Source organism: Corythoichthys intestinalis, chromosome 17 (genome assembly GCF_030265065.1).
Source record: "Corythoichthys intestinalis isolate RoL2023-P3 chromosome 17, ASM3026506v1, whole genome shotgun sequence".
NCBI classification, from domain to species: domain Eukaryota; kingdom Metazoa; phylum Chordata; class Actinopteri; order Syngnathiformes; family Syngnathidae; genus Corythoichthys; species Corythoichthys intestinalis.
The window spans coordinates 25,054,224-25,066,308 of NC_080411.1; the positions used below are offsets into that span (position 1 = coordinate 25,054,224).

Below are 12,085 nucleotides of genomic sequence, written 5' to 3' on the forward strand. Positions count from 1 at the left end.
TTTAAAGCTGCTGATACAGAATGGGGACTGGAGTATTTTATTTACTGTTATTTTTTTATATTTGTTTACTGTAATATGTTAACTTGATACTGAAATAGTAGTTTGGTTTAGCCTGAGAGGATTTTTGAACAATTTTGGAACTAATGTACAAAACATTAAAAAAAAAAAAAAAAAAAAAAAAAAAAAGGAGGGGGGTGCATCAATAATCGTTTTATAATCGAATCAGAGCCTCTGAATCATAATCGTCATCGAATATTTACTGTACGTGCTATTTATTTACTTATTTACTATTTATTACCACTATTATTATATTATTATTCTGATTTTTATTTATAATTTATGTTTTCCTCTGTGTAATTGCTATTTGCAATAGTACCAGCAGCATTTATTAACTCATTTGCTCCCAAAAACGTATAAATACGTTTTGTTTTTAATTGTTTCAGTGTCCCGAAGACGTATTTATGTCTTTTGCGGTTATTTATTTATTTATTTTTTTTTACAAGAGACATCTCTGGGTTCTGATTCCATTTAGCTCCAAAGCACAAAGCTGAAAATCCATTTTAAACCAATAAAACTGGCCACTGGATGGCAGTAGCGCATTTGGTAAGACCTGCAACCCGATTCAACGGCAATGAACGGCCGGGCCACACGGCCGGGGTGCCGGCAAAAGACGACTGAATGGAGAACAACCTAGAGGACGCCTGGGATGCAAGGCGCTGGACGACCGAGCAGAACGACCGGGACCACCAATGCAGCGGACGATGTCGTTGAGTCCGTGCTGCTCGCCGAGCTGACCCCGCAGAGACTCAAAAAAATCCATCTTTATGAGACAGGGGGCGATAAGGGAAAAATTTACCCGGCTGTTGCGGGTAGGGTAAAACAGCGTCATCGCTCAGTTAGTTATGTGTAAATAAATAGTTACTTTGCTATCAAAAGCTCTATTTGTCTTGTTGTTTATGTTATTTTGTAAAAGGAAAACATTATTCAGATGTTTGGGATGTAACTAAAGCAAAAAATAGCTGTGTTAAAGTCAAAGTTATGTTTGAAATGTATGCTTTCAAAAAAAGCTCAATTTGTTTTTTCATCAGAAATTGAAAAATTGCTCAAACTAAGCTATTTTCTAATGCTGATTTCTAAAGAATGGGAAAAGATATGAACTTCCTTTTATTCCTGCTGAAAGAAGAGAGTCTAATCTTTCTTTTTGTAGGTTCCATGTTTATATAGCAATAGAACAGAATTTTCTATGGGCATTGCAAAATCAGTCAAAATCTAGTAAAATGGCCGGGAGCGAATGGCCTTGCTTCGGTGAAAATAGCTGGGAGTGAATAAGTTCAGGATTTAGTGTGGGTTTTCGGGCTGTGGAATGAATGGAATTATAATGTATCCATATGGGAAAATCCTGCTCTTCATACGACCATTTCGACTTACAAACAAGGACCTGGAACGAATTAACTTCGTATGTAGGGGTACCACTGTAAAGGCATAAATTAAGTGTGCACATTTGGGTCTGTTGGCAATGACTTGAAGTAGCCAGGTGTGGCCGAGGCTCCTCCCTATAAATTTAATACAACCCCTCCTCGACACACACACAGGCTAGCAGTGGTAGATCTAGGATTTTTCCGAAAGGTGCAAAGAAGGTGCCACATGTAACCCTTAGGGGCCAACATCTTTGTTCAGTGTTTGTTTGGTCAACAAGGCAATACACAGATTAACCTGCATGTGGTTGTAAAAACCTCTTTGCTTGACATTGTCATGCAGAGACAAACCAGTAAAGTTTGTAACAATTCGTATTCATACTGTGTGCATACCTGCCAAGTTGTACGGTTTCGGCGTAATTTGTACAAGTGAGCACTGATTTTTAAATGTGTACGCCGTACGTTCAAAATCTGTACGTTTTTCGTGCATTACGTTTTTTTTTCTCCGTTCAGATTTTGTCACCGTTTCTGCAACGAGACAATGTGCGTTACTACGTTGGTTGAATGACGCGTGAAAAGTCAGAGACACTGTGAGCGAAGTGTTTGTTGTGACGCAGTTGCAAACGCGATGCTAGGCTAGGTGGCTCCAATATTTCCTGACTGTAGCCGACAGCCTACAATCTACGCCGGGATATCTTATGCATATAGAACTACATGCCAAATGACAGACACGGTGGCGTTGGTAATCAGCCGCCATTTTAGAGCAGTACACTTCTCAGAAAGGCTCTGTTGTAGTGAACCTTTCTAGCGAACCTAAGTTACTTTTTATCTAAAATACTCCTAATCTTGACTTGAATCTATCTTTAAATGATGAAACAGTTTTAAAACTTTCATGTTGAAATGAAATAATAAATCACTTCCAAACATAGCAAAGGTTACTTTAACAAAAAAAAAAAAAAAAAAAGAAAGAAAGAAAAAAAAAACAGGAAAGGTAAAACCAGTTACTTTGCCAAGTAACTAATTACTCTTACATTCAAGTAACTGAGTTACTAACTCAATTACTTTTTGGGAGAAGTAATTTGTAACTAATTGATTACTTTTTAAAAGTAAGATTAACAACACTGGTCATAAAGATGAAGTCTGCAGAATGAAAAGTGACGAAAACGGAGATTTTATTTTGCCAATTTTTTGCCGAACACAATTTGTCTTCAACAATTGCTAATCACTTCCCAGAATTAGCAAATGTTCCCTGACTCAAAGATTGCATCGGTGAGTTCATTTTATCAATTGAGCTTTTTAATGTATAATTGGACACACTAACCAAGTACGGTACCTTCAAGTCAAACTGAATTGCAAGCTGAAGTGCCATGAAATGCAGCCATCAAGACATGATAGAAATTGCCAAAAGTGCTTCATACAATTATAACAAAAGTCACTTTTAATTTAAGCAATCATGCTGTAGCTGTAGATATTGATTGTTCTTTGATTGCTCCAGGTTATATGTTACAATATTACCTATAAATTCATATTATTTTAAAAATTGAGTATTATTGTTGTTTCATATTGCACGCTATATGCAACGTTGTAAGATTAGTCACCAATTTGTAAGGGCATACTTCACTATTTGTAAGATTGCCAACCGCCTTGGGTTGACAGGTATGCGTGTGCAAGTTAGAATACAATGCATAGAACAATAATTTTAAACACTTTTTTTGAAAAAACATTTTAAACACGAACAGCAGTATTAATATTTAACATACTCTAGAATTGGCTTGAACGACATGGGAAAAAAAACTATCATTGTGACTTTTGGGGGTTTGCGATACATTGCGATACTAAAACTAGAAGAATTTTCACCAGATAACTTGAATAGTTTGTTTTGGGATAGGACGAAAATTAAAAGGGCTGCCAAAAACAACAGTGCCCAACTGTTATAATTTTACAGTTTTTGTGATGTAAATGATTGACAACCATGCTTTTTGAGTAATATTGATTTATTAGTAGTTTAATAAGAAAGGTAATATTTTGCTACTTATGTACATACAGTACTGCAAATTAATAATACTAGTAAAAAGGGGGTGGCATGGAACTGCTGATCGAATAGTATTCAAATAAGCAATACTTTTATGTCTCTACACTTGTATGGAGTGAGGCTAAGGGCATTCAAATGAAAAACACAATGTTTATAAATTGTAAAAGAATGTTTTAAAATACGGCATGTAATACTGGCACTAGTGTTCTATGTTTTAAAATGACGAATCCTTACTTTCCTCCTTGACTTGTACAACATATTTCTTGTAATAACCTTGACAGACTATCACGCTGTCAAGATAATTTAAGAAGTATTTGACAGCATCCATTTTTGATGCCGTATTTCACAGAGGTGAACTCAAACAGAAAAGAGGAATCGCTGTATTCAACCACGGAAAAATAAAAAATTAACCAACAGTAAGATGAAAACAGTTCATCTTTTTTTTTTCTTTTTAAATGTCATGTTTTTAACATCTGACATAAAACCTCATAACAAAAGTCAACGTCAAGTGTTTTCCCACCTGGCATGAGTTAATTCTACTTTTTTTTGGTGGTTTTCCTGTTGGTTAAGACTTGCGGTTGATTCAAGTATGCTTTTGCATGTCTGGTGGCTGATTGATGATTGGCTCTTATATCAGGGATCAAATACTCGACCTATAAGTCATTAATCATGCAGAAACACATCAAACTTGACTTTTAATCCCAAGCATCGTGTTTGCAATTTTTGAAATTCTCCTGGTTCTTTGTGATGCGCTTACTTGATTAGCTGTGTTGATGTCTATTCCATTCTTGATGTGATCCAGAGCTTTGTCAAGGTTGCCTGAACGTGCTGCGCGAAGAAAGCTGGTGGCTGCATCAGCCTGAAATAAACATAGAGGATGACGGTTAAGAATAAGTCAACAATAAATGAGAGCAAAATTCTCTGATCACGTCAGAAGCAAACTGAAACCCATCCATTCATTTTCCATACTACACCACTACCAAGAACGCATCTTAATGAGGCATTGAAAAAGAATGCCCCACATCAGCCGCATTAAAGTCAACTTTGGCAATATTAGTACATACTTTGCATATAAAATAACAAAAAAAAAAAAAAACATGGTTGTGGCAGATTGTCTCCCTCTCGTAATCTCATGAGAACCTAACTTGCTCGAAACCCGCCTCAATTCAAGGAGGCGCCACTGAGCCATTTTGTTACGGTTTTTCATAATGTCGCGAGATTATCGAAATTTACGCAAAGCCGCATGTACATGCAAAATTTGGTCAGTTTTCGTGCATGTTCAGGCCTCCAAATATAAACTGTACTATCAATCGATAAAAATTTCACATTCGATCCAAAATACCTGATTTCCCTTTAGATTTGGAATATGGTTGCGAAGACTTTTTGGAGCAGTTTTGCATAAGGTATCAACTCCCCAAATTTCATTGCTCTATGTTGAAAAAACCTAACAGGAGAGGCCTTTTTTAAAAATCCTTTCTGTCACCACTAGTTGGCGCTGTAGGGTTGATGCAAATGACCACTACAGGACCCGTTACAGTATGACTCTCAACAAGCATGGGAAGTTTGGCGCAGATATGTTGTATATCCGCCGAGTTACGACTGTTCAAAATTTTGGGCTAGACAAAATGTTGACATTCATTTCACGTTTCTGTTGGACCCTTCTGCTTCAACCAAACCTCAATATTTTTCATCAGGCACCTGAACGCATGTCTTAAGGCTCCCCTGATGCAGGTTTGAGGTAAATACTTTTTCCCCAGTGGAGGAGGGTCCTGTCTTGTAAAAAGGCATTTCCTGTTCCCACTAGGGGGCGCTAGGCCTAATGGGTAATTGTCACATATTAATGTTTCTGCCATTAATGTATTAATGTTTCAGCCATTAATGTATTAATGTTTCTGCCATTAATTTCTCATCTTCTTGCATGTGTAATACTTCAGCTAGTAATGTTTCATCAGCTAGCAACGTTTCCTCATTTTGTTTCACACACATATATCACAAGACCCTTTATTATGCCGCTCCATACTCATGCATCACAAAGTCCTTTATTATGTCATAAAGAATAACTGAGAAAACTATAAAAGCCTCGAGCAGACAACATCCAGTGTCAGATCGTTTGCGAACAAACATAGGCCTGCATGTCAATTTGCCCTGATAGGTTTCCCTTGCCTGTCAACATCAATAAAATCCTGTGTCTGCGATACGCAACTGGGTCCTCCGCCTCGTACATGACAGGTAATATTTCAATGCACTCGTGTTAGGGTGAGATACCGCACATACATGCAGGTATGAAAAAGATTGAACGTTGTGTCAAGGAGCTATTAGTAATTTACTGAATTTGTCATTTTACCGAAAAAATGGCCGAGTTTTGCACCACGCCCAGGTCAGACCCATGAATGAAAACGAACCATTTTAAGAACTTAAGATCTCATATGTCTCCTGAACAGTCTCGCCAATTTTGAAGACGATCCGACTAATTCCCTCTGCGAAAAGCTCTCAAATGTGCACCCTGTAAATCGATAAAAATTTCACATTCAATCCAAAATAGCCGATTTCCTGTTGGGTTTGGAATATGGGTGCCAATGCTTTTTGGAGCAGTTTTGGATAAGGCATAGACTCCTAAAAATGTCATCGCTCTACGCTGACAAACCCTAATTTTTAATAGGCCAATTTTAAAATTTCAAGGGGGCGCCACGGCGCCATTTTGATGCAATTTTTTTTTTTTTGCAACGTTGCAAAATTATCGAAATTTATATTTTTCCGCATGTATTTGCAAATTTTGGTGAGTTTTCGTGCACGTTCAGGCCTCCAAATTGGCCATTTTCATTTGCCATGAAAAAAAAAAAAAATCCTTTGCATAACAATAGGCCTTCACATGCTTAGTGCTCGGGCCCTAAAAATCATGAGCCAAAAGTTTCATACAACTGGAGGTCGATCTAGAAAAGTATGAGGTGGCAAGAGAGGGACAGGAATTTTTTGAGGGTGGCAAAGATTTCATATCACGGATAGAAAGATTTGTAGTTCTCAAAAGATACGGTAAACATTATCATGAGTTAAAATAACTTTAAATCAAAACCCCTCTTGATGTTTTCGTTTTAATGCAAAAATTTTTTAAATTAGTTTAACTAGTAGGTCGCCATTGTTGTTCACGTCTCAGGGCGGTGACGTCACTGGGTTACGCTAGTATGACTCTAGCGACATAAACGTCATCTGTTCTGCCCTTTCAATTTCAACCTGAGAGGAACATTAGTGAGCATGACAGCACTGTCAATATTTCACAAAACGAGCAGCAAAAGCAAAATGAAGAAGAAAGACGGGATGAGACGAGACGAGAGTAAGACAAAAACTGGTGTTCTGCCAAAATGTGCTACACTGCTACATCATCACACCGAGCTTCCATTGCCCGAATAAAACATGGCGACCTTGGTCAAAACATATACTAAATATTATAGATTTTTAAATCAAAGGGAATATTTGATGTGTTTCTAATAATATATTTTAGTAAAAGAGAACAACTGTGGCTTATTAGAGCCTACAAGTGTTTAAATTCGAGGTTCTCTTTAACAAAACTGCATATCGAAACTATAATAATATTGCATTTGGATCAAATTACATTCAATTATGCTTAACAAATCGATATATTGATTTACACTAATTGTTACACACCCTAGTGTCAACATATGGCAGATGTGTACACATATTGAATTAAAGTTTGCTAAGAAATCATAAGTGATCAAGTGATATTTACAAACCTATGTAGAGAAACTTAGTTTCATACAATCTTTTTAATGTTCTTATAAGGATCCGCAGTGACACTACTACGTAATTGATGGCAGTAAATGTCAAATTGTTTTTCTTTTCCCCCCCATCGGTGCCGATGGCATGGCAACTTGGGTGGCAACCCTGTCTATTAGGGAGGCAGTTGCCACCCCATGCCACCCTAGTGAATCCGCTCCTGCATACAATCTGGGGTTCAACCAAAACTATAACGTCAATTATTTTTAGTGGATTTTTTTTTTTGTAATGAAGGTAAATGATGTTCGACGGCTGATTATATACTGTATACATATATTTTTTCTTGCTTTGAAATGTCTGTAAATTTATTTTAAACCAACAACAATGGCAGTTACAGTTCAAAAACTAGTACCGTATTTTCCGCATTATTAGGGGCATCGGAGCATAAGGCACACCCTGAATGAATGGCCAATTAAAAAAAAAAAAAAGCATATATAGAGTGCACCACATAATAAGGCGCAGTACTAGTAGTAGTGGTTGGGGTTGCATTATGCATCCACTAGATGGAGCTGCGTTAAAGGGAATTTCATGCCATGATTAACCAATATTGATTCATATATAAAGTGCATCGGACTACAAGGCGCACTGTCAGCTTTTTATAAAATTGAAGGTGTTTAGGTGTGCCTTATAGTGCGGAAAATTTGGTTCCTTTACTTTTTTTTTTTTTTTTTTTTAACAAACATAAAATCCGCAAACAAATCCCCAGAGAGCTGTTACACTTGTATAAAGTAGAGTAAGTATTTTAAAGCCAAAGTGCAATAAAAAAAGGCTTTCAAGATATTTTCATGACTATGAACCATATTGTAATAATATACAATAAAGGTTCTCCATGTTAAAACTATTCTCGGTGTCTGGAATATATGGATTCAACTGGCCAGAAAATTGATGGATGACTTGATTGAAATATTGCCTCAGTTTTTGCACAAACTGATTTTGGTCAAATTTTCTTTTCTTTTTAGAAGTTTAAAAGTCCACGGCCTCAGATGTCCTTGTATTTTACAGCAAAGTGCATAAAAATGCTAACATTGGTTATTGAATTGATCAAGGGAAAAACTTTTAACTTACATTTCTTGTGGGAAATTGGTTGTGAAATTCCAACAAATTGGAAGTCGACCATCATTACCACTGAAAATTGTGCCTCTTACACTCAGATCCATTGCACTTCCAACAGCCCAAAGTTAAAATATTATTGCCATGATATCCTTTACGCCAAATTCAAACTTAAATTCCACCAGAAACTGAAAGTGCTGCTTTGGGATATACTGTTCATACATCTACTTTTTTTCAGGTTATAAATCTTCATCCATGAATACTTTGAAGCACGACTCTACAGTATGTAGGACAATGTTATCACAGTCTAAAAATTCTTACAATGGAGTGTCGCCCACACAGCCAGCCGAGCAGGCATAGCTGAGCACGCATTTTGCCACGAGGCGGACTGTCTGCCTGTCTGATCTCAGGAGGGAGTGCTTGTGCTTTATGTCTTGCATTGTGTTTGCATGACTCCCTTTATTTATATTCTTTCACTAGCCAACACTGTTGACACATCTGACCTGCAAAATGAGAGCTTTCCAATGAAAATGCTGAGCGAGGCTCCTTATTCTCGACCCTTTCCTATGTTTATTTCAGCAGCTTTATCGTGTGCCGATTTGAGCTATTGATCTTAAAATCTCTGATTAGACTGAACTTCTCTCTCACATCTCTTATCTACAATGTACCGAAAGGAAAAAGGAAAAAACATGCTGAATTAGATTGTATGTTCAAACAAATACGATCATTAGCTCATTTCTTTCCATGCACTGCTAGTTCAAATGAACCTCATTTAAAGTCTTTTAGACAAACACGTACACTTATTTTGTGGTGAAGTGATAGATACAGTGTATCCTAGAATAGAATAGAAGAGAAAGCCTTCAGAGTATTGTCATTGTACAGAGTACAATGAGATTTAAAGCTTCCCCATATTAACGTGCACCACATAAAACAAAAGCAAAAGTACAATGAGGCTAAAATAAGAACAAAATATATAGTATACTCACATTGGGAATAAAGTGAATAAGTGACGAGCAGCAAGTGGTGATATAGTAGCAAAATAACAGAGCAAAACAGTGAGTATATGCCAATTTACAGTATTCAGACAAGGAGGCAAATGGCTAACCTAATATGATGACAGTTTGTGCTTTAATATTGATGTAACGGTGCAAAAATGTTATAATGTAACTGTGCAAATATTGCATGTGCAGTACCTAGATTATGCAGTACCCAGATTGAGACTGAGATACAGACTAATAAATCTGAGAACCATACGCGGAGTTTAAGTGCCAGAGGGGTCAGGCCTCTCCTGGTGGCCGAAAAGTGTCATTGCATGTAATTGGCTTTCCTATATGAATGAAATGATCAAAAAAAGATATTTTTATAATGGGTCAAAATTATTTTTTCGAACAGATCATGTGACTAGCACCTTAGACGGTCATTTGCTTTGGTTAGCCAAAACCACCCGAGGACCGAAGAGGCAAAATGTATACATGTAATTTTTTCAAACCTAAGCTTTCAAACAACTACTGAGCAAGAACCAATGATTGAAAATGTGGACGATAAAATGCCAGAGATGACCGTCAAAATGGAGTTTCAATTTGCCTAAATAAAGACGCTAATTGTACAACAGATCCACAACCGGTGTCTTGCCAGTGTAGTTACCCCCGTCAAAAATTGTATCCCATGGCCACGTGACGTACACAAACACATTAGTTAGGAGTAGGGTTGTTCCGATCATGTTTTTCTGCTCCCGATCTGATCCCGATCGTTTTAGTTTGAGTATCTGCCGATCCCGATATTTCCCGATCCGATCGCTTTTTTTTTGCTCCCGATTCAATTCCAATCATTCCCGATAATTTTTCCCGATCATATACATTTTGGCAATGCATTGAGAAAAAAAATGAATAAAACTCAGACGAATATATACATTCAACATACAGTACATGAGTGGAGTATTTGTTTATTATGACAATAAATCCTCAAGATGGCATTTACATTATTAACATTCTTTCTGTGAGAGGGATCCACGGATAGAAAGACTTGTAATTCTTAAAGGACAAATGTGACTTTGTATATTGTGACTAAATATTTCCATCTAGTGTATTTGTTGAGCTTTCAGTAAATGATACTGTAGCCATGCCCAAATGCATGATGGGAAGTGCAACCATGACTGTGCGTAGTGCTACCAATTGATATATCTTCTCTGCGTTGGGAATAACATAGGGTGTTAAGAAAAAGATCAATTACTACCTTTCTTCCCCACATTGTTTCCCACGACATTTCTAATCGTAGGGAGAGGGATTGTAAGGCTTTAGCCAATTAAAAAAAGGCTCCAAAAGCTGCCAAATTCACTCTACTCATGTTACGTTGCCTTTTAGCTCTCTATATAGGTAAAACGGCGCCATTACAGATTGAACGCGACAATGCGTGAGTGGGTCGTGCAGCGCATGCATTAATTGCGTTAAATATATTAACGTGATACATTTTTTAAAAAATTAATTACCGCATTTATCGGGATAAATTTGATAACCCTACCTAAAGCCTAAACTAAAGACTCTGGATGAGTGTAACATATTATGTCTGTAACGTTAAATACAATTAGAAAACGATTAATTAAAAAAAATATATATTTTTTAAAAAAAAAGGCATGTCCGATATTTTTTTGCCGATTCCGATACTTTGAAAATGACGTGATCTCTAGTTATGAGTTATGTTGACTTAAACAATAATTTGAAGCCAGAAAAGAACCACAGTTATACATTTTGGACTTCAACGTTTATTCAACTGGAGAAACTCCATACAGTACTTAATTTAAAGTAATAACAGTTATAGGTCGTCCTATGACTAAAACAGTAAAACAATGCCTTTTTTTTCCACATTCAGTGCGTATGTTATGTTATACGACAGTTGTGTTTTAAATGATGTTTTAAAACCTTGTAGCTAACTACATCACCAAAACACAGAAATCTAGCAAATCAGTGTAGCGCAGTGGCTTCGCCCAGGGGATACAATTTTTGACGGGGTTAAATACATTGGCACGACACCGGCGGATGTACCATATTCATTGGCGAAAAGTATAGCTGTCCTAAGCAGCCTGATTTAGAATTTCGCTCAAGAATGATGGGAAACAAAAAAAAAAAAGAGCTCATTTTCAACATATTATTATAAATATTCTTGTAAGTTAATTTTATTGATGACACTGCGTTTCGGGCACATCAACGTGTTGTGCACCCCCCGCACCAAAAGTCAAACTCAGCCTATGCTGAGAACATGTTACTTAGTGAGATGCATGTGACAATGTTGTGGCATTAGCAGTGCTATGACTGTCACATTTCAATGCAACCTTGAGTATGGTGACAGCTTTTAACCATATTAACCATCATAACAATCAATTGAATGCTCCACCTGATGGCACATGTGACTCCCAAGTAGGGCTGAACGATATTCAAATAAACTGGCATTGCGATTTTTTGGGGGTTCGCGATATATTGAGATCTTAAATCTAGAAGAATTTTCACCAGATGACTTGAATAGGTCTGTTTGGGAAAACTTTGGTGGATTACTATAACCACATTGTGTTCATTGGAGATGTCCTAATCCGATCACATAATCGTAAATCGGGTCGATCACGCCATTTATCAGAGGATCGGAATCAGGTGAAAAGGATCTGGTTTTTACATTTAAAAAATCCATTGCTCATACAGCCTTTCACTCTCTTTGCTGATAAGCAGTGCAACCAAATGGTTTTTCTTGGTCAGCAGTGCAGCTGGCGTTTGGTACTTAAAGTTAATGATGATTGACAGGTTTGTAGTTTTGA

The 12,085-nt window shown here is 36.9% G+C and overlaps 1 protein-coding gene across 10 annotated transcripts in view; it reads right to left on the bottom strand.

Annotated features, from left to right (window-relative positions):
• The window catches only part of ank1b (ankyrin 1, erythrocytic b), a 161,501-nt gene that overhangs the window by 94,481 nt on the left and 54,935 nt on the right, over positions 1 to 12,085 (bottom strand). For all 10 annotated transcript variants that reach the window (XM_057819841.1, XM_057819839.1, XM_057819843.1 and 7 more), the window contains exon 2: positions 4,205 to 4,306. In XM_057819841.1, the coding sequence (XP_057675824.1) occupies positions 4,205 to 4,306 (102 nt within the window). The remainder of the gene's footprint in view (positions 1 to 4,204; positions 4,307 to 12,085) is intronic.